The sequence below is a fragment of the Temnothorax americanus genome, unplaced genomic scaffold, assembly GCF_048541705.1.
Source record: "Temnothorax americanus isolate GAGA-0224 unplaced genomic scaffold, ASM4854170v1 Scaffold11, whole genome shotgun sequence".
In the NCBI taxonomy this organism is placed as follows: domain Eukaryota; kingdom Metazoa; phylum Arthropoda; class Insecta; order Hymenoptera; family Formicidae; genus Temnothorax; species Temnothorax americanus.
In genome coordinates this window covers 2,932,260-2,953,205 of record NW_027509242.1, presented here as the reverse complement: position 1 = coordinate 2,953,205, position 20,946 = coordinate 2,932,260, and the positions used below count along the sequence as shown (strand labels likewise).

The following is a 20,946-nucleotide window of genomic DNA, read 5'->3' as shown; positions in this document are numbered from 1 at the left end:
CTTCATCTTTTCATTTCAAATTTTTTTCTTGTATTTTCCTCTACATTAATTTTTGCTCTTTGTTTTTACAGTGTAGTCAATCTTGCGGACGCAAAGGGCGGCAGATCCGTAGGCTTTATTGCCACAATGCAGTCGGCAACACAGTAGCGCGGATTCACTGTCCAGCTGAATACAAGCCACAACGAAAGCGCAAGTGCAATCAAAGAAAATGCGGTCCAGTCACCTGTCTTGAAATCCAGAAACGACTCAAGGTTACCACGGACGGTGAATATCCGTTGTTAATTGGTGGTAAAAATATGACGATTTATTGTCACGGAATGTCGAGCGCCGAGCCGCGGGAATACCTGACTTTGCCAGCTGGCGACAGCGAGAACTTCGCGGAAATCTACGACAAAAGGTTGACGTTTTACTATTTTATTCTCGGTGTTTAGAGCATTATTTTCTCAACAATTCAATAACTTTATCTTCAGCGGCATCTTGTAATGATTTGATTTCGATGTGTCAGATTAAGGAACCCTCACACGTGTCCGTTCAATGGTCAAAGAAACGACAGTTGCAACTGCGTGTCCGAATTGGGGACGATATCTGGCAGAACGATGTTTAAGAGGGTACGCATAGATCCAACGACACTCTACATTATAGGTAAGCAGGAAGCACCATGTTCGGCTCATACATACATCGGATTTAATTTTTAATAAAAAAATTTGGAAATTGCATTTATAGCGGAGTTTTACATACATCACATGAGTTATATACATTTGATACATTAGAGATGTTTTATGTTTAGCGAACGATTACACGTTTTCGTGGACAAAAGGAATGCAACGCGTGGAGTATGGCAAAGCCGGTGATTGCTATAGTCTCACCGAATGTCCGCAAGGACGTTTCAGCATTGATTTGAGGGGAACTGCCTTGGGATTATCGCCAGAAATTACCTGGATTAAGGAAACCTCAAGCGCTTTTCTCGCAATCAATAGAATTGTAAGTAATTAATCTCCGACAGAAAAAGTGGTCACCGCGCTATCTAAGAGCCATATTTCAGATTTGACACATTTTCTGTTTGTTTTATATTGCTTCTTTATCGTTTTACCTTTATATTTCACATACATATGTAAAAGTGAAAACAAAATTGATACAATTTCGAAGAAAATCATTATTAATCAATGCAATCACTTGGAGCTTTAATATACTTTTTCATTTAAAAGTACTCTAATCTTTTTCTTAAAGAACTGATTCTAATAATTTCATATAAATACTTAACAGAAAAGCAAGGAATTTTAATAAAAAATGCAAAGTATTTCTATCCTGCTTCTGTACTATAATTTTTGAGAATATATTCTAATACATTTTTTTATTATGTAGAATAATCAACGAATCATCGGTAAATGCGGCGGTTATTGCGGCTTCTGCAAACCGAGGACGGGCCTAAAGCTGGACGTATTACCTCCCTAGTCACAGCCATCAACTTCTAGTACTTCATCTATCTGTCCTATGATCCCGCGGCCATAAGTCGCGGCATCATAACCACCGATTTGCTTTAAATTCGATTAGTTTCTTAGTAGCTCCCGGAAAGAAAGTATATATATTTGTTCCAATATACGTATACTGGAGATAGCGATACCGAAACTCATTGGAACGGCGACCGATATAGCGGAATGCACATGACACAAAATATACAATCTATCACTGCCGTCACGCATGTGCGGTTAAACTAAAATCACAAATTACGATTATGCGTTTGTGGGAAACGTGTCTCTATGAATGCAAAACTAGAAAGTTTGCAACAAGAAAAAGAGAAAAGAAAACAAACATTACCTAAAATGAATATTTTCATAACTATAATAGAACCGTTTTCCCGCCGCAAATCGAATCTCCAGCAGTCGTAACGCTATCGAAACGAATAGTAATCGTAATATGCATTTTATATACAAACTTAAAGTAACTGATAATGGTATCGTATTCTGTGAACACTTCGCGATTAATATTATGCTCTCTTTCGATGATCTTACGATCCTACAGTTTGCTTTTATATCGTGATGCCACTGCCGTTTTCTACAATGCCCCATCGATTTTAAAAAGTGAAGAGACATTTAAGGAGAATTGATACCTTATTTTTACTTTTAACAATAAAGTATCAATATAGAATATACATATAAGTATAACTGAGATGAGTATCTTGATTAACATCTTGGTACCACAACAATTAACAGCAATTTGTAGCTTTCAGATAGAAAGAAAGGAACAGAATACTCGACTTTATGGTTTTTACGCAAGTTCGATATCTTATACGATGTTTTTTGCTTGCAATAGCTGTAGAAAAAAAAAACTCGTAAAACTTGTTAAACAAGCTGTAAGATATTATTTTTCCTTTTTTACTTGCATCGCGCGCATATAAGAGAATATTGTCCGTTTTATCTCGAAGGTATCGCAGTAAAATTAATAGCATAGACGTGTGCAAGTTGAATAAATCCATGCACTAGTAATTATAAGGTTCACGGTGTACGCGTGTAAAGTAGTTTGAAAATGGTATATATTAGGTACACTGCGTTATTAGTGATTAACGCACGACATAATTTCGTCTAGAAAAAAAATGTAGGATGTTACTGTTAAATAATTTTCCAAACTGTCTCTACAAGTATTCAGAACATATTGAAGCTATTTCTTTCTTAATGAAGATTGCCTATGCGACTCATTTCTTGTCGCTTGGCAAATATATCTTTTGACAATGCATTTGAAGAGATTAACTGAGGCTCAACGATTTTCTTTTTTTACGAGAAGACGCTTTTGTTAAGGGGAATTTGGCTTCAAATTGGTCAAAATTAATGAAGTTTGTGAAACTTATTCTCAGTGACGTTTCGCACTTATCCGCAATCCCGATGAAAATCAAGCATAAAATCCGTTTTTTTTAAATAATCGTAGCCGTTACGCGCAATCGTATTACGTTACTCAAGCAAATCCACGAAATTTGTACAAAAGCCAATAATATTTATACTATGAAGTAGTGGTAAAGTCTAAGGAACCTTTATTCGTATTTTATCGCGCCGCACCAACTTAGGAACGATGTGTCGATGTGAACGCGGTGCCGATTAGTTTTTTTTTACATTAAACAACCAACAAGATTGGTCAGTACAATAAATCGCCTTTCTCTAACGATTTCGACACTCGCGTCATTAAATGTGAATGTCAAAGTGCCCACTTTGCTTGGACGCTTTACAATCCAGACGCCTGTTAGCTATATAAATACGCGTATTTCGACAGACTGCCATAGTTAATGTTAATATATGGTATAAATATATATACGTAATTGTTAAGTGTATAATCTGCCAATCTTGGCCACGTTGTAGCATAATATAAGATTTGACGAGGACGGAGATAGTGCGATCTATCTCGTAAGCGCGAGTATATAAACGCATTTTTTAAAATAAGCATTTCCGAAGTGCCGAAATTAACGATGTTTAGTCACGACAGTTTCGATAATGTAAAAAATTCATGTGTGAAGGAACGCGATATTTACTTAATTTCTCGTATTAACGTTAGCAAAGCTAGTGGCGGACGGTGCTGCGACCCGATCGACAGCGATGTATTCTAGATTGCATTGCGTGTTGTCAAGGCGAATGCGTTATTAACGGTGACATTATCTCGCGTATGTCCTAAAAACGCTCCGAACTTTATGTTACGAGGCATATTTAACGCCTACTGTAGTAACAGTGCAGAGCTCACAGCACCCTCAACTCAATTTTGCAGACAATTAACTGCCGCAGAATCGATTTACGAGCGTGGAGGTACGCTGTGCCGCGAACTTACATATATAATATCGTAGGCAGCTAATTGATCGGTTGTTTGCTCGATAATTAAACACGCGCGTGAGAATCCGTTGTTTTATAATTCCATCGCCGACAACGTATTACATATAATGTACACTAAACGTCCATAAATGTTTTAATGCCTGTTAAATGGGCGCCTTCGCGAACGCAACACATCTCCATTATCATTATATACAGAGCTCCAGGATCATTGTTCTTTTCATCGTAAATTTTTCGATTGAGTTATTACCTTGTTCTCAACAAAAATGTTGAAACCCATAAAATTGCTGAACATTTAACGATTAAAAATAAGAGATTTAAAGCAAATTAAATTTCACGAAAGAAAATAAATGATAGTTTATATTCTTTAGTTACAAATTTAAATGGGTTTTATTTTAATCGACTTTTTTTTAAATATATATATATATAACTACATAGAGATATATATAAAGTCAAAGATTGGAAAGATAATTGGTAATCACATATGATATCTCTCAACAATTTCATTGAATCGCTTTTGAATTAACCTGAGGAAAATTGCGATACACTTCTGTATATCATGATAGCTTGTATTAAAGAAATAAAAATCATCGGATATAATAATAATAATATAATTGACACAATCCGCCTTTTATATATGTTTTTTATTTTAATCTGTAGGTGTAGATCGATATAATAGAATCGTCTTATTAATAGCCGTAATTTCAAAGACTCCCTTCAATGTAAAAGCTAATAATTGTCAGTTAGGACAAAACCTGGTATTCAAAATTCATCGATATATATTCTGAGAGTGATTTATTATATAGCTAAACGATTTGTGAGATATGAGAAATTATCCAGAAAGTACTCCTTTAGTAAATTATATAGACGTTTATGTATATATAACGTCCCTAATGTATGGATGCACACGATTTCGCTAGCCTTTTCAGTAATTATACTCAAGCCTTTACTGCCAATCCCGTATTTCTTTACATTCATGGCAATTGTACATTTTATATAAATTTTAAATAAATCACGAAATATATTTTTGTTTATTTTATAACGCATTTAGTTGTAGTAAAACTAGTTCTCGAGAAGGTATCATATAAATACCGGCTTTTGGCAATGTGATCGTAAAGATTCTATGTGAACCAGTGTATATGTCCGAATAAAAAAAAAGAAATGTCTCGTAAACTATTGTTAATATTATATATTTAAACAATAAGAGTGATTTTGAAATTGTGTAAACTTGTGTATTTTATTTAAAAACCATTCGATTTGAGCGACAAAATGTCCTTTTTGGAAGCAAGCAACTTTTATTTACTTTTTTTTAATGTCTCACTTAAAAAATAATTAGCTTTTATTTCAAATGTGAATCACCTTGTACATACTTTTGAAGTTTTGCTAATTTTTGAAAATTAGAATTTCTGTAACTTGATTTTTAGATTTAAACAATTTTAGGAATTTTTCAAGTTCTTGAAATTTTACTCACAATCAGTAACACCTCTATTTGATTATATAATTCTTCTGATACTTTGTCGATTTTTTAAGATAAATTTTTTTTTTTCAATTAAAGACGTTAACGCAGATTAGTGTAATTTACTAATTATTGATAAAATTTATTTCAATTTTATCGACTATTAGTAAATTATCAATTAACCTAACCCTAACCTGTGCTACCGTTTTTAATTATTGACAAACATTTTATTCTTAAAAATCGAAAAAGTATCTGGAGAATATAATCAGCGAGAAGGTGTTATACAATCTAAAATTTATTTCTAAGAATTGCTGTAATCTTGAGATTCTTTTTTATTTGTCGCAAAATATATCTACTTATTTACACCAATTATCGCCAAAAACTCCAATTTTATTTATTTTTTTTGCTTGTGAATACAAGACTAATTGATTTATTCGCCATAGCAATGTGCTTCGTGTAAACTATTTTTATTAATAATTGTTATAATATTGTAAAAACAAAGTAGTCTTTTTGTCAAATCCTAGAATTCTGAATTTAGCGTTTTTTAAATATATTTTACATATTTTATCAACAGCTTTCTTTGAGATCAACACTAATCTCAACATAAACAAAAATATTGGTACTCGAGAAAAAAGAGACCAATACGAATTAGAGGAGGGTTTCGTTGATAATAAATAGGCGTATACGTGAACATGTGAACATGAAAGAGATACCATTTATTTAGCTTATAAGAACGAACAAGTAAATTTACGTAGGAAGGACACTTTGAGTAAAACACATTTTTTTTCTAATCGTCGTAGTGTTCGGAACATAAAGAGAAGATTTGAAAACGAAAGGAAAGAACGGGAAGAGGAGAATGGCCATCTTTGCCGATTTCTAGATTTTGCTCGAACAGCATCACGCTCGCAACGCCTTAAAAACGATATCTATCGGGGAAATTACTAAAATGTCTCTCAAAGCGAAAGCACGTGGATACGCGTCTCCTAATACTTGACATTCACGTACGCGTAATACATATTTATATATTTATATTCATATATAGATATATTCATATACTAGAACGAGGAAAAAAAACTGAAAAAGTAATGACTCCGAAGAGGGACGCGCATTTTGAACATGCCTTTTTTTCTCTCAACTCTCTTCTACTGCAATGTAAGTCTAAACGGGCGTTTAATAAACTAGTAAAGTACAAACAGTTCCATTATGAGAGAAAGAGAGAGAGAGAGAGAGAGAGAGAGATAGTACATTAAGCTCAGGTTTACATACTTACGACTACGATCTTAACAAAAACGTGGTTTTGTACGCTCAACTTCGCGCCTCGCGCAAATCGCGCTTGGCCACCCACCGATCCTTCCAATTCGAGGATCGTTTCATTTGGATCAACCTTTTGGGACGACCACTGCGGAAGTCCGATTAACTCGATCAGCGATTAATTTATCGCGAGTAGTACTTTTTTTTTTTTTTTTTTTTTACGCGGAAAGGCTCATTAATTTCTCGTTGTGTTCGACATGTGGGGAGATCGGTCGATTAATATCCATTTCTATCAGTGCAGATTAACTTTGATCTCGGTTTAATTTACTTTCTATCTTTTTTTAGTTTTAAGAATTAGAAAAGGGTAAAAAGAGTAAGTTAGACCGACATTAAAGTTAGGACCTGAGCAGAATAGCTGACTTGTAATTTTAAGACAATGTTTTATACTAGAAGTCTTTGTCTTTAGTATACAATACTGTCTTGTGTCTCAAGTCTTAAATGTGTTGTACGAAGTGTCAACGACTTTTAAGACCTGAGAGACAAGACTATATTCGTAAGTCCCAGTCTACAATAGGTACGTTTTAAGCCCTAAGCCCTATAAGAAATTGACCAATCACAGTCAATTATTCTCCTCAAATTCAACTGTGATTGAACGATTTCTTAAGGCTTAGTTAGAGTTTAAAACACCTATTGTAGACCGGGACTTACCGAAGACAAAGACTTATACAAGTACAAAACATTGTCTTAAAATTATAATAAATCAGTCATTCTGCTGAGGCTCTTAATCTACATTGGTAGAAATGCAATGGGCATAAAAGGTTCCAGCCAATGAGCGATTAATCGCTGGTCAACAATCGCCGATTAAGTTAATTGGAGTTTAGCCGAGGTCGCCCCGGGAACACTGGCGCGGGACACCATACACGAAATTTTCACACCTCAGACGATATTACCGCGAGACACATCGAATATCAACGTGGGAACACAAACGAGATACTCTCTCTCACACACATACACACGTACACGCACCACACACACAATCGCGCGCGCATGCATGCATGCATAAAATCCTCGACAGTGAAACATCCGTGGAACAATTAAACGTCATCGCGCGACATTAATGTGTATTTCTGTCAACGCAGATTAACTTCAATCTCGATTTAACTTACTCTTTTTGTCTTTTTCCAATTTTAACAAATAAAAAAAAAAAGATAAACAGTAAATTAAACCGAGATCGAAGTTAATCTACATTCGCAGAAATTGACATAAATATATTATAAGAATACGCGCTGGGGCTCGTAAAAAGAAAAAAAAATACGAAACAAACTTTCCCTTATCTCGTCGCCTATCGCGCGTAGGAGGTCCCTCAACTGTGCATCCCGAGGAAACGTCGCGGAGATGAAAGACGAACAAAGGGAGGGACTTCCGGCGACGATAGAACGCGACAGATCAACCCGGACGCGACGTTACGCGTTTCAATCATGTGGCAGGATTAAAGCGATCGATTTTTTTTTTTTTTACATCGGCGTGAAAAAGGAATTTTATTTAAAATTTCGCTTTCACAAGTACCTCATCATCTCCATAACGCGTTCCGTTCGAATCTCAGAGTCCGCGCGGGGAGGCTCGCGGATCAAGTGTAAAAGTAGAAAGGGGAACGTCTCGTCTCTCTCGCGACTACCCTCGTGTACGTGCGCGCGTCGCGATCGAGCGCACATCAGAATGGTCCACGTTTCTTCTTCGTCGCTACCCTCGGACGACCGGGAGCACGTCGCGCGCGACGTCCCCCCGGCACAGAAGTGAAAACGAAACGATCGTTTGAGCAAGAGTCTAAAACACCGTTTCTCCTTCGTATATTTCTTTTTTTCCCCTCTTTTTTCTTTCAGCTAGGCGAACTACGCTCTACGCGACTGATACGAACGTCTATATACGCGTGTGACGATCTGCCGTGCCGCTTCGACGTCGCTCGCGGAAGATGAATCCGCTCGGTCTAATCTAATTTGATGTAACTTACTGCTTTCGATCCGTTAAAATCCGCGTTAAATAAAAATCATATCAGGGTTCGAGGGGGGGGAGGGGCTACCCCCCGTAGTACAACCGAGTTGATTCGCCATCATCATTTTTTCCATCACGATCAGACATATCCCCGTCTGGACGGGATTATTAAATAAGGCGAATCGAGGGAGAGACGGGGGGGGGGAGAAAAGGAGAAACTCGTCAATCCGTCGGGGAATCTTCTTCCCGGGACCCTCGAAGCGACAGCATCACGTTGCACACGCAACGGAGGAGTACGGATATCCGCTCCGATCCGAGCGACGAGGCCCCGCTCGGATTTTTACAGCCTATATATATAGCTCAATATAATTTATATTATATAATCTGCCCGCGTGTGTATCGAGACGAATACGATAGGTACGATATATTATTGACAATCATTACGGCGGATCCTACTATCGATATATGCGTGTACGTATGTACCAATGTGTGTATAATTATATATGCCATATGCGTTATATTACATGTATAATTATACGTGCATATACATACACGCGCATACAATGATGTATATAATTAGGTACGCTTTGTGCAAGGTAATCGTTGTGTGACAAAACGGTAAAGGACAGTGACTTTCAACACGCTTCGAAAGACAGATGCGCCTTTTGAATGAGATGCCGCTTTTTTTTTCTTTCTTTCTCTCAGTTAAAACGAGAGGATCCGATCCAGTATATATATATGTAAAGTATATATAAAGGTTTCTTTTTTTTTTTGTTTCTACCACAGCCCATTTAAAGATATATCATTCGCGTATTATTATTAATATTATTACGCCGTCCCTCCGGTACGGGGTCGGCACGACCCTGCGCGAGCATGCGTGCCGAAAAATTCGCGCGGCATAAGAAAGAAAAGGGTCCGTCGGTTTCTCCAGTCTCGGCTTCCTCGCGTCCTACGCACCCATCCCGAGACTGTAATGCGTGTACGTTTTATTTTCCCTTTTTTTTTTTTTTTTTAATTTAATTATTAAGTTTGCTTGCTCGAGTGCCCGCTGACAGCGAGGCGTTGGCGAAAACGGAGATAGAAATATCGTTACATATCGACAATATATATACTGCGTTAAAGTACCGCGAACGGGACGAGGAGGAAGCGTGATCCGAAGCGTTCTCCAACTTCTGACGCGTGATCTTCCCTTTCGTTTCTTCTCTTTTTCTTTTCACCCTTTTTCGCGCACCTTTCCCTCTCGTTTTCGACTTTCGCTCGAGGAAGGATTGTCATTTGTTTCGATAATAAACGCGCGATTGGATTTCTCGAGTTACGAGTCACAGCCTAGAAGCATTTCGCGGAGAGAGAACCTCGAGAATTCGCTCTTGGTGGTCTCGGGGGCCAATCGTATTAAAAAAAAAAAAGAAAAAAAAACCGTTCGCGCTTCTCACCGTGTAACGCGCGCGCGGAAAACGGGGTGGCTGATAAAGCGTTACGAAAATATTTTCGTTTTAAAGAGAAGATTCGCTTCCACAACGGGGCAGGGAGACTTGGAATCTCGAAAGGGGGGGGGAAGATATTCAGCGATCGGACGAGACCCCGAATCTCTGGACGTGGACGACGTCTTCGAGGGAGAACGTGCAGACGTTGTTAAACGTGTATAAGCTTCGAGAGAGAGAGAGAGAGAGAGAGAGAGAGAGAGAGAGAGAGAGAGAGAGGGGGGGAGTGTTTGCGCGCGCGTGTTTCTGCGATCGTTTTCTTCCACGATATGTGTCGGAGTCAGGGATAAGATGGTGGGACCGTCGCTGTGGAGAATCGCCGTGATTAAGAAGATCGAGTCGCGCGCGAAGAATATAGGAGTGAACAGCCATGGCGACAACAACGACGACGACACGAAGACGCTATTACGTAGTCGATGCGATTAACGTTGACACACTCAAGGCATGCCGCGACGAGGATGCGGATATCAACGGCGGGTCTGAAAACAGAGGCGAGGAGAGATCGCGAGGAGATCGGACAACGCAAAAACCACAAAATCGGGACATGAGACGTCTTTAATGTCCATTTCTACCAATGCGGAATTAATTTTAATCTCGGTTTAATTTACTCTTTTTATCTTTTTCTAATTTCTGAAATTAGAAAAGAATAAAAAGTAAGTTAAACCGAGATCAAAGTTAATCGGCATTGGTAGAAACGGACATAAGACGTCTTATATGTCCCGATGTTGGACATTGTGTTGTCTGGTTGTATCTCCTCGATCGTCGTGTCGTTCGCAACTCTCTCGGCCAATTTCCACGGCCTCTGCCTTTCTCTTTTTTCCCCCCCATTTCCCGTTCATCGCGGTCGCGAGGGTACGACCGTTCGCTGGTAAAAAATCTTACGGTTATAAATATAAAAATAACAATCGCGCGCGCGGCAACACGCTCGTGCTCGCGCGAGAAACACGAGAAAGCCAATGCGGATAACGACGACGATGAGACTATAACTATCGGTAGACCTAGCCGGTTACTTTCTGGTCGCTAAACCACCCTAAACCACCCTAAATCACCCTTGCCTACGTGCGAACGCGGGGAAACGAAATGCGGTGAGGACGACCGAGATTTCGAGCGTCGATTTAGAGATTGAAGAGCCGTTTCTCGAAGGGAGGTTCCGCGCGTTCCTACGTTCCCTCGTCGAAATATATATAACGTGGTTTCTTCGCCTGCCGAAGGTTTTGCGCCACACGTGCGTATCTATTCGCTTCGGGTATTCGCACGCGATAACGCTCCCGAGAACCTCTTCGGATCGAAGGCTAAAACAGGTTTACGTATTCGAGGAGAAAAGAAAATGGATTAGGTAAAATCATCCCGATAAATTCGTACGAAATGCGCCGGAGCTCCTATAATAAAATACACGGGAAAACGATTACTATTGTCCCGGGACGCGCGCGAGAGATCTCGACTGTGCGCGTTTCTCCAAACTCTGTGCATGGAGCGTAAAATCCCCGAAAACGGATCAGCTTCGCGAAAGAAAAAAAACGAGCGCGATATCGAGATATCGGCCCGCGGTGTCGCGAGACCCATCGCGAGTCCCGGTTTCCTAGAGGTACATTAAATATTATTGTAGCGTAATCGTTGTACAGTATCCTTTGTTTTAATGGTCCGCAAACCGAGCACCTCCGCTCGATCTCGTCGACGCGCGACGCTAGGCCCGATCGCTCCGTTCTCACCCCGCTTTTTTTTTTTTTTTTTTTTTTTTTTAACTTCGTTTCTTCTCCGTTACCCTGAACGCACACGACGCCTCGAGGCGGAGTGATTGTCTTGAGTTAAAATTTTAATTCCACGAGCGGGAGGAGGTTCGATCGTTCGCCTTTGTTCGCGCCGCGTTTCCCGCGAGACGTGCGCCGTGAGAAAGTCAGATCGCCTCGATGGGTTTGACTCTCTCGGTCTTTCTTAATCGACTCTAGATTATAATGAGAGACATACAGGACCGTGAAGCTAAGCAGGGTCCACATTATCGAGCAGAACCGCGAGCCGAACTTCGCCGCGAACCGATCATGCGTCCACATTATCGAGCCGAACCGCGAGCCGAACTTCGTTGCGAGCCGATCATGCGTCCACATTGTCGAGCCAACGGGCTCGCGCGAGGCTCGCGAACCTCGAATCGAACATCAGTGCGAACCATCGCGTACTCACCCCACGAATTTACAAGGATTTTAATGATACGCGGTTTGGCTCGCAGTGTCCCACCAAAAGTCGGTATTTCGACGAAACATCAAAAGATGCTATTTATGATCAGATTACACGCTTTGTCGGGTGGTAGACTGGTAGTTAAGCTTCGAGCTAGACAAATAATGACAAAAAACAAAAAATGAACGATGAAAGAAAACGTGAGTAATTGCCCAGTCGCTGTATTTGATTCTATCCACGTATGTGCAGTCTACACGTCTACTGATAGACAAAATGGAATGGTCTGATAAAAAATGTTTAAAATTAATTAGTGATTATGAGCAGAAAAGATTATTATGTACGGGACGCTAAAAATCCCGAACATTATAACAATTAAAAAAATGCATATTTATATTTACAATCGTATTTTTAACGTTGCAATATATATTATAAATTTATTGCGTATTTATCATAGATTTAGAGTATGTGTTTATGCAATATTAAATATAGTTGTAACCACTCTAAATATATAGTTTTATGGTTTGAAAAGGAATTAAGCTTTGAATACAAGAAAATAATAAAAGCACGCATATGTATACACATATTTAGTCGTCTTTTCCTGTTTTCATACTTTTTTTATAAGAAGAAATAAGTAAAGAACTCGAATGTGATAGTGACATGTGATAGTGACAAAAAGATGACGACATTATATTGGCATCTCTGCAAAAAGAAAAAGCAAAAATAAAAAAAGTATGGAAACAGGAAAAGAGGTGAGTGAATATATGTATATGTGCTTTTATTATTTTTCTGTATTCAAAACTTAATTCCTTTTCAAACCATAAAACAAAATTTAGAATTAATATTGCATAAACATACTCTAAACCTGTGATAAATACGCAATAAATTTATAATATATATATTGCAATGTTAAAAAATACGATTGTAAATATAAATATGCATTTTGCATACATGTATTAAGAATTTATATAAATTTTATTATAAATTTCAATACGAGATTTAACTCCAAAAAATTTTAACTCATGTTCGCGGTTCGCGATGGAGTTCGATTTGAGGTTCGTCTGCAAGTTCTGCTCGAGATTCGGTTCGGGGCTCGGTTCGCGGTTTGGCTCGATAATGTGGACCCTCCTTAACACATCGTTAGGAACTCTAATCGACAAGTTTCACTCTTAAAATCTAACGGACGCGAATATCTGGTAGATTACATTCATGTGTATTTAAGACAAGTAGCAGCTTGTAAGTTATACCCTTAGGCGAATCGAAGAACTCGTCTCCAAGTCTTAAAATCACGATGATTTTCTTTTTTGAGACGCTCGATTTACACGCATCGAGTCAAGTTAAAATTATCTGACGCGAAAAGTTCGCAGTTATTCGGGAGATTCTTTTGGAAATCCTCTGTCATCTTTCGGATTTAAAGAGAGCTTGGAAAAATAAGCTCTTCGATTCTGTCAAACATTAAATTCTATCCGCACAGTCAAACCCATCGGAGCCATCTGATTGCACGATCGATGCACAAGAACGGTCGAAACTTTCTATTTATAGGTAACTTCTACTAATTTATTCCCGTTATATAAAACAAAAGCGTGACTGTAAGTTATTAAAATGTTAAATGTATGCAAAAAGTTATTGCTAACTAGCATACTATGTAACATTGATATAATGTAATATTATATAATTAACGTTTCAATGTGTGCGCGTTTGAATCATCGTTATTCTCGACTTACATAAGTACGGATATCTGTTATCCCGTTCAAACACAAAGTCCCATCGACCGTTCTGCCGAGTATCGTATACCTTACGGCGACGTCCACGTGACCCGCATTGCGGACGTTCTCGTCGACGAGTTTAATCGAGGATTTTCAGTGAGCCTAATGCGCTATAATTAGAAGTGGCATCATTTCGCGAGATACGAGCGCGAGTTCTAAACATGTAAACGGCTTTACGAGTCGCGTATGTGTCTCTAAGACGAACGGCTAACGATATCTATACCGTGAGAGCCTTGCGCCTCTCTTCTTCCTCTTCTTTTCTCTCTTCGCGCAGACGGTACCTATTGCTTATCTATGATTCTATGCGGTATGTCGTGTAAAATAAGCGGCGATGTGTGTTACGAGTAAACCGGCCGGCTAAGACAGCACCGTTCCTCGACGGCCGAACTGAACGCCTTCAATTTTTGCGTTTTTCACGTAGAAATTCCTGGTTGCTTAATTACCGACCCTGGTCAATTTTTTGCTGGGCCACCGGGAAAACCGGACGGCGATCTCGGCCGATCTCGATTTTCGATATTGTGCGCGAGAGGAAAAAGAAAGAAGAGACGAAGATCCTCTCGTCGCGTCACATTTATTCGCAAGTGAACGTAAGGAACGTCGAGAACGGTATCGATTTTCGAGCTCGGCTAGATCGTGACTCGGTTTCCCAATCCCCGACACTTTTACATTAGCTATTAAGTATGTACAACGACACAAAACAGAAAACAACGAACAACGCGACGGGAAGAGTTATCTCGTGGCAGAAGAAGGGGAGACGAACGTGCCGTCGAATCTCGTAGTTAAGTGTCTAACATCGTTAAGTGTCTAACATCAGGAAGCTTCTCACGACCTGAGCTTATTCGCGCTAATTTGAGTTTCTAGGGCCGATAAACGCGTCTAACAAACGTTCTATCCAAATCGTGCTACGTTCCGTCTACTTTGCTCAACGCTACTCGCAACGCTATTTCCAACACGGTCGGGGGAGAAAAACAAGTACGGATATTGCCGATCGACGGCGGAGCTTGAATATCTACGAGCTTCAATATTAGGACCTCAATTCCGTCTCTTCGCGCATAGGCTGCGGAGAGTACGAGAGCGAAAGTAGGAGAGACAGAGCCGTACATTGTTCCCTAGCTTTATCTAAGAAGCTCTCGATATATTTCCTTATATATTATATATAAATATTCTCGCTCGGCGATCGCGAAGTCGCGATGTACAAGTCAATGCACTTTCTTCCTTTCATTGTGTGGAAAGCGCGAGAACCGATTCCTAACACGCATACATATAAATCTATAACGTATCAACACATGTGTTTATATCGTGTGTGTATCTCGTTTATACGGTACGTCCCGTTTTTACTATATTATCTTCCGGCCAGTTTGAAGTCGGTATTCTTAAACTTATTAATCGCACATTAAAATAGAGCACGCTCCAAATTCGGAAAAAAAGTTAGGCAGAAAAATTAACAAAATGCGAATAATAAATAGCAGTATTATAATTATTATTATAAAAAGGACGATTTCTTTTTTAAACAATGTAACCATTCCCCACTGTGAGGCGAAAATTCATACAAATTAGGAATATAATACGCAAGACTTACTCAGTTAAGATCGTTGCGTTAAACGGGAAAAATAGCGTTGACATATAGAAGGTGAGAGACGATTTCTCTTCGTATTTTTTTGCGAAAAGTTCGTCTTCTCTAAATTATATATCGGCCTACAAAAGATAATACGGTTGAAATGGGAACCCTGTACATTTTGATAACATTACACTTCGATTTTCGCTTCGCATTGTTGCTCGCAATATTACCTACCTACACATTTTCTCTACGCCGAATACACGTAAATTATGATACACACAATACGTGGTACTATACGTGAAGACCCATCGTCTTGAATCATGGCCTTACTTATCCCCCGTTATCTATCGACAGAACGAAAGCTCCTTCGAATATCTGCACGCTGGTCTCTATCTATCATCTAAATTCGAGGTACGATATCGTAGTGTCAATGCAAAAAGAGTATCTGAAATTGTATATTAAGCGAACGAATAATAAATTTATATAATAAATAACGATAACGCTACGCGCTGAAACACATAATATGGTAAATTCGTAATGAGCATAGCACGAGGCCCTACGATTTCAGCTTTACTCCGTCCGAGACTTACAAGCCGCTTAGGCGAGTTCGAAAGCAGTACCTAACTATTAGGAAGAACGAAAGAATACGACGTAGACAGTGTAAGTCGAAGAGGACCTCGATACTACGTACGCTCGACTAGCCAAGTCTACCAGTTTAATACATAGAATTTTCTTTATATCCTCTCTATATAGGAACAATTGAACGAGTAAAACATCAAATAACTACTACAAGTCAACTATAAAAAGTTTACATAACGTGTATGTAAAAAACGAACTGAACCGGACTTGTCTCAATTAAAAAAAAAAAAAAAGATGTAACAACCTCATTAAAACTTTAGATATTAATCAACATATCTTAATTATCAACGTATAAATACTGATTGTCTACAAAAGCTCATGCCACTTTAGGACATGGCAAAGTGGTCGCGTCAAATCAATAACCGCTCATCTATAAACGCAAGTCGCAGGTAACATATTATACATATCGCAAGTAGCGGTCTCACGACGACGAGTCTCTTTTAAGTAGGACAGAAAAACTAACTAGAAAAATAACTACGACTCAACTATGCGTTGATAGCCCCGAGTACGTATCGATCGTAATTTACCACGCTATCATCAATTTAACATTAATCTTACAAAGCCGCTTAGAGAAATACTTTCACGATATTTAATGGCGGACGAGATTCGCGATTCTTCTACGACGAGAGATATGAGTTTTCGATACAACGTTATCGAAATAACGATACGATCGTTATCACGAGTGCTCGAGAAGTGCGTCATCGCAAAAGCATCATTTTTTAAGTTTTACACGACGACACATATACATAAGACAAGCATTTCGTCTCTAAGAAATTGATAGTTTAGGACGTGATTAGTTTCTCTAAATAATTAGCACCTTTTTAAGTCAATCTTAAGGAAGGTATTTAGAGAAATTTACTATCACTCTCTTCCGGTATCAATTATCAATTTGCGGATTCACCCACTGCCGTAGTGAAAACTTGTACAAATGTTTGGTCTATGTATGCATGTATGTCGGTTTTTATGATATATATATATATATATGGTAATCATAGTTTAACAGTCTCGCGCCTCGAACATTGGTCAGTTCCTGCCATATTTTCGGCTATATTGTTTACGACATCGCTTTTTTATTTACAATATACGGACGCGGCGCACTTATACTGCACTTTGCTGCAACGAGCACACATACACATACGTACGCATACAATACGCGGAGTGGTCTTTAACGAACGGCATTTTCTCTCATTTACATATCAGCTAACTAGCTAGAATCACGTTTCACAAACTTTCCAGAATTCGATATTCGAATTTTCTAATACAAAATAATTATCACATCAATGCAAAAGATGTGGAAATATATCTTTGACTGATTATTAATAATATAATATCGAATAATTAAAGATTTTTAGATAACTACGAACTTGTTATATCACGTGTCACAAACACGTTTAAATTATCATGTTGGAACTCATCATTTTTGGAAGTTCACTTTACGTACACAATTATCACAAACTGTTAATATTACTTTATAACCCTGAGGATGCTTTTAAGCGACTTTAAGACATTTTTAGAAAAATACAATTATATTAGAAATTGATGTAAGATTTGAATATATCCATAATAAGATCCTTTCAGATGTAAAATTCAAATTAATTATAAAACAAATTCAAACTCTCCTGTATTATATTAGTTAACACCTGCGCAAACTTGATTCACATCCCTTTCTATTGTCTAACAAGATAAATTGGCTAAACAAAGATATTTTTCTACATCGAGATATTTCCTACAATAAAAAAGAATATATTGAGGTCAATGATGAGTGACTTTATTTTAATTAAGAATACAATCTGCTAAATAAAAATAATAGATATGTAAATGCCGTTGGTCAAAAAACAACTGTTTACATATACAATACGTCGTGTCCACTACTTGAAACAAGAATGACCAACATCATCCTGAAGGTTCAACATGAAGGAGAATACATTTTATCTGAGTTTAGTACTAAATAGGTATGTTTAAAACGGTACAGATTCGTCGAGTTTAGATTTGAATGTTAAGAGATAGTCAAAAATGGTTCTACGTCAATTTTTGATAATTAAAACGTCACATAATATTTCTTTGAGACTAATCGAGCTCAAAATTATATCAGATTTATCAAACGTTAAATAAAAAACTTGAAACAAGAATAATGTCACAAAGTCTCCACAGTACATTATTTGCAAAACTTATTTAAAAAACGCAATTTTACACATCAAATAAATCTTGCAAATTAGGTTTCTCTTGCATCGAGCCTTCCTAGCTTTCGTATCTTGATCACAAATTGGATCATACGACATCGCCTTGTTTCCATTTCACAGCCACACAATACTCGGTCATCCCGGTTTCAAAATATTGATATGTGTACGCGTTTGTATGCGCGTGACTGTGTACGCGTGCGTGCATGCGTGCATAAGTTTGTAATAACATCGCATGCAGTTTAAAAGGGATTGTCAAACACATATCTATGCTGTATTTTTTAATTAGCGCGCGATGTACGTTATTACGCTAGACTTTTTATATTCGGACGTTCGTGAAACACGCGTGTACTTCTTCTAAGCGCACGAATGTTCGTGTTCGTTCCGAAGAAGAGAAGTAGTCGCGAAAACGGAACAATCGTACTGGATCGTGTGATCGATTAAAAAAAATTGAAGTTTCGCGACAAGCTTATTTCCAAATTGTTCTAAATCTATGTTCTGAAAAGGTGAATTTAAGACAATTTGGAACGACGATACACGCAGCTTTACTGTAATACGCGACGCGGTTATCACCGAAAGAGATCAAAGCACGCGAAAGTTGATTGACCTCGGTTACTCTTTCGTTATATAATTAAATGCCAGATAATAGAAACTTTAGCTACTAATTAGCATCTGTTACAAGTACGCGATCGACGCATCGTTCGCGATTTCATCGCGATATGTTCGTCGCTCCGCTCGCAGGGCGATGTTACGTCTGATACAGAAATAACAATGAGTGATTTGTGAAGCAGGAACAGCAATACACAGCAACGACATAAAATTATATTATGTATACGTGCATATATGTTTTACACACGTATACGCACATATACATATTTACGTATGTACTGTGCAAAAGTTTTATGTGCGGGTGTAGCTTGATCTCGTTGTGCGTATACCTGTAGATCTGTAGATGTAATGTAGATGATTACTTCGCGTATGTGCGTGTCGCATATGTATTTCTTTTTTGTATTCGTAAAGTGAGGATACACCCGGAGCGATATTAGTAGTGAAAAGTCTGACATTAGTACTATATAAACAACATTTTAATATACATACCTATATATATATTAAAGCTTTTATGTATAATATATATATAAAAGCTGTATATATATATATATATTTATTTATATATAAGCTCGTGTTGCATGCGATTAAATATCGCACTTACACTTCGCGAAATATTCAAATCCTGGAACATCTACTACCACATTATGGGTCACACATTCAAGGAAGGCCACATTGAGCTAATCTAACGAGTTACTGCCGAACATTTTGAACGAGTACATCGGCGTTCTCTGCCTATCTATATCTCGTTTAACTTAGGATACGTATATAAACGAGTAATTGTACAAAGAACGGCTTCATCTATCATAATTCTAAAGGATGTAATACATCTGAGCAATCTCGTTCTTGCTGCGAGTTAACGCAGTCGTCAACGATTTTCGAAGCTAGCGGCCGTTCACCGGTTCAAACACGATCGACACTGCTCTCGGTTTATTTCCATTTGGCGTCGAGGAAAAAAGCGATATATATATATTTTTTGTTTGTTTGACACGCGACAGAGATAAACCGATAAAGGATAGGCAGTTCAGCGAAACTCTCGTATCTAAATCGGTGTTCTCGAAAAGCTAAGTCGGTTACACTGTCGTAAGCATTAAAATACGTTACGGTAGAAAACTATGGAGTTATTAACCTGTAAAAAGTCGCACGCGTCTCCAAATGTCCGTATTACGCATTAGTTTCATTCGTTATGTATTACCTCGTGTATCGCGAGTGAAAGTTTTGAATTTAATGGGCGGCATTTTGTTTCAACAGTAAAATTAATCGTAATACACCAGCAAAAGCTTTTCAAAAACGTAATACTGTACGTAAGTAAAAAGCTGCTGGACTCTCGATTTTAGTACTTTAAGATGAGCGATACCAAGTGGATTCGGCGCAAGTTTGCTAGGTATTGCTTGTGTAATCGTTGGTTCCGTCTTTCGTTTGACTTTCGCTGTAGGCTTTCGCATCTAAGACTGGATCCTTAGAAGCCTCGACGACTTTCTTCTCTATGTCCAAGTCATAAAGTAGTGTAGCCTGTAGCGCATTATACATACCGGTCCGCGCGTATCGCGACGCCTTCGTCAATTCGTGGACGCTCCCAGCCAGAGTCAGAATATCTACGCACACGCACGCATGTGTTATAAATATTACAAGTTGCGATATTCGATATTAGGCGCGTAATCAAATATTTGAGGTTGCCGCGTATTCGAATAAGTGTTCGAATTAGCTGAGATGGCTTTGTTGCTTTACTTTCTTGTCTTATTTCTTTAAAACTAGATAAAAAGAGCATAGAGGTGCCGCCTTCCCCGAAGAGCTATACATTTTTAATTAATTTTAAAAGAAGTTCTGTCGTTTAAAGCAGATCTTTTACGAATTTTAAGATTTCCATCGATAAATTTTCAAAAATTGGCTATAAAATTTAAATCTGTAAGCACTTGGGAAATTTTCAGATTTTTATTTCACACTATTTACTTTTCTTATTACTTCGCAAGTAAAGATAATCGGTAGAACTCTCGAGGATTTATTTAGGAGTTAAATTAATTGTCCGTAAACAATTTACTTTTGCGAATCAATCA

The 20,946-nt window shown here is 38.2% G+C and overlaps 2 protein-coding genes across 10 annotated transcripts in view; one reads left to right on the top strand and one right to left on the bottom strand.

Annotated features, from left to right (window-relative positions):
* LOC143906409 (A disintegrin and metalloproteinase with thrombospondin motifs 9) overlaps window positions 1-4,804 on the top strand; it is a 37,039-nt gene extending 32,235 nt beyond the window's left edge. For all 6 annotated transcript variants that reach the window (XM_077422517.1, XM_077422526.1, XM_077422535.1 and 3 more), the window contains 4 exons: window positions 72-397; window positions 506-642; window positions 788-981; window positions 1,363-4,804. In XM_077422517.1, the coding sequence (XP_077278643.1) occupies window positions 72-397; window positions 506-642; window positions 788-981; window positions 1,363-1,452 (747 nt within the window). In that variant the 3' untranslated portion in view covers window positions 1,453-4,804. The remainder of the gene's footprint in view (window positions 1-71; window positions 398-505; window positions 643-787; window positions 982-1,362) is intronic.
* LOC143906443 (uncharacterized) overlaps window positions 1-20,946 on the bottom strand; it is a 28,445-nt gene that overhangs the window by 3,373 nt on the left and 4,126 nt on the right. For 3 of the 4 annotated variants that reach the window (XM_077422547.1, XM_077422552.1, XM_077422559.1), the window contains exon 5: window positions 13,442-20,487. In XM_077422547.1, the coding sequence (XP_077278673.1) occupies window positions 20,273-20,487 (215 nt within the window). In that variant the 3' untranslated portion in view covers window positions 13,442-20,272. Of the gene's footprint in view, window positions 1-13,441; window positions 20,488-20,946 lie in introns of those variants that run through there. The other variant, XM_077422562.1, reaches the window with a different exon arrangement.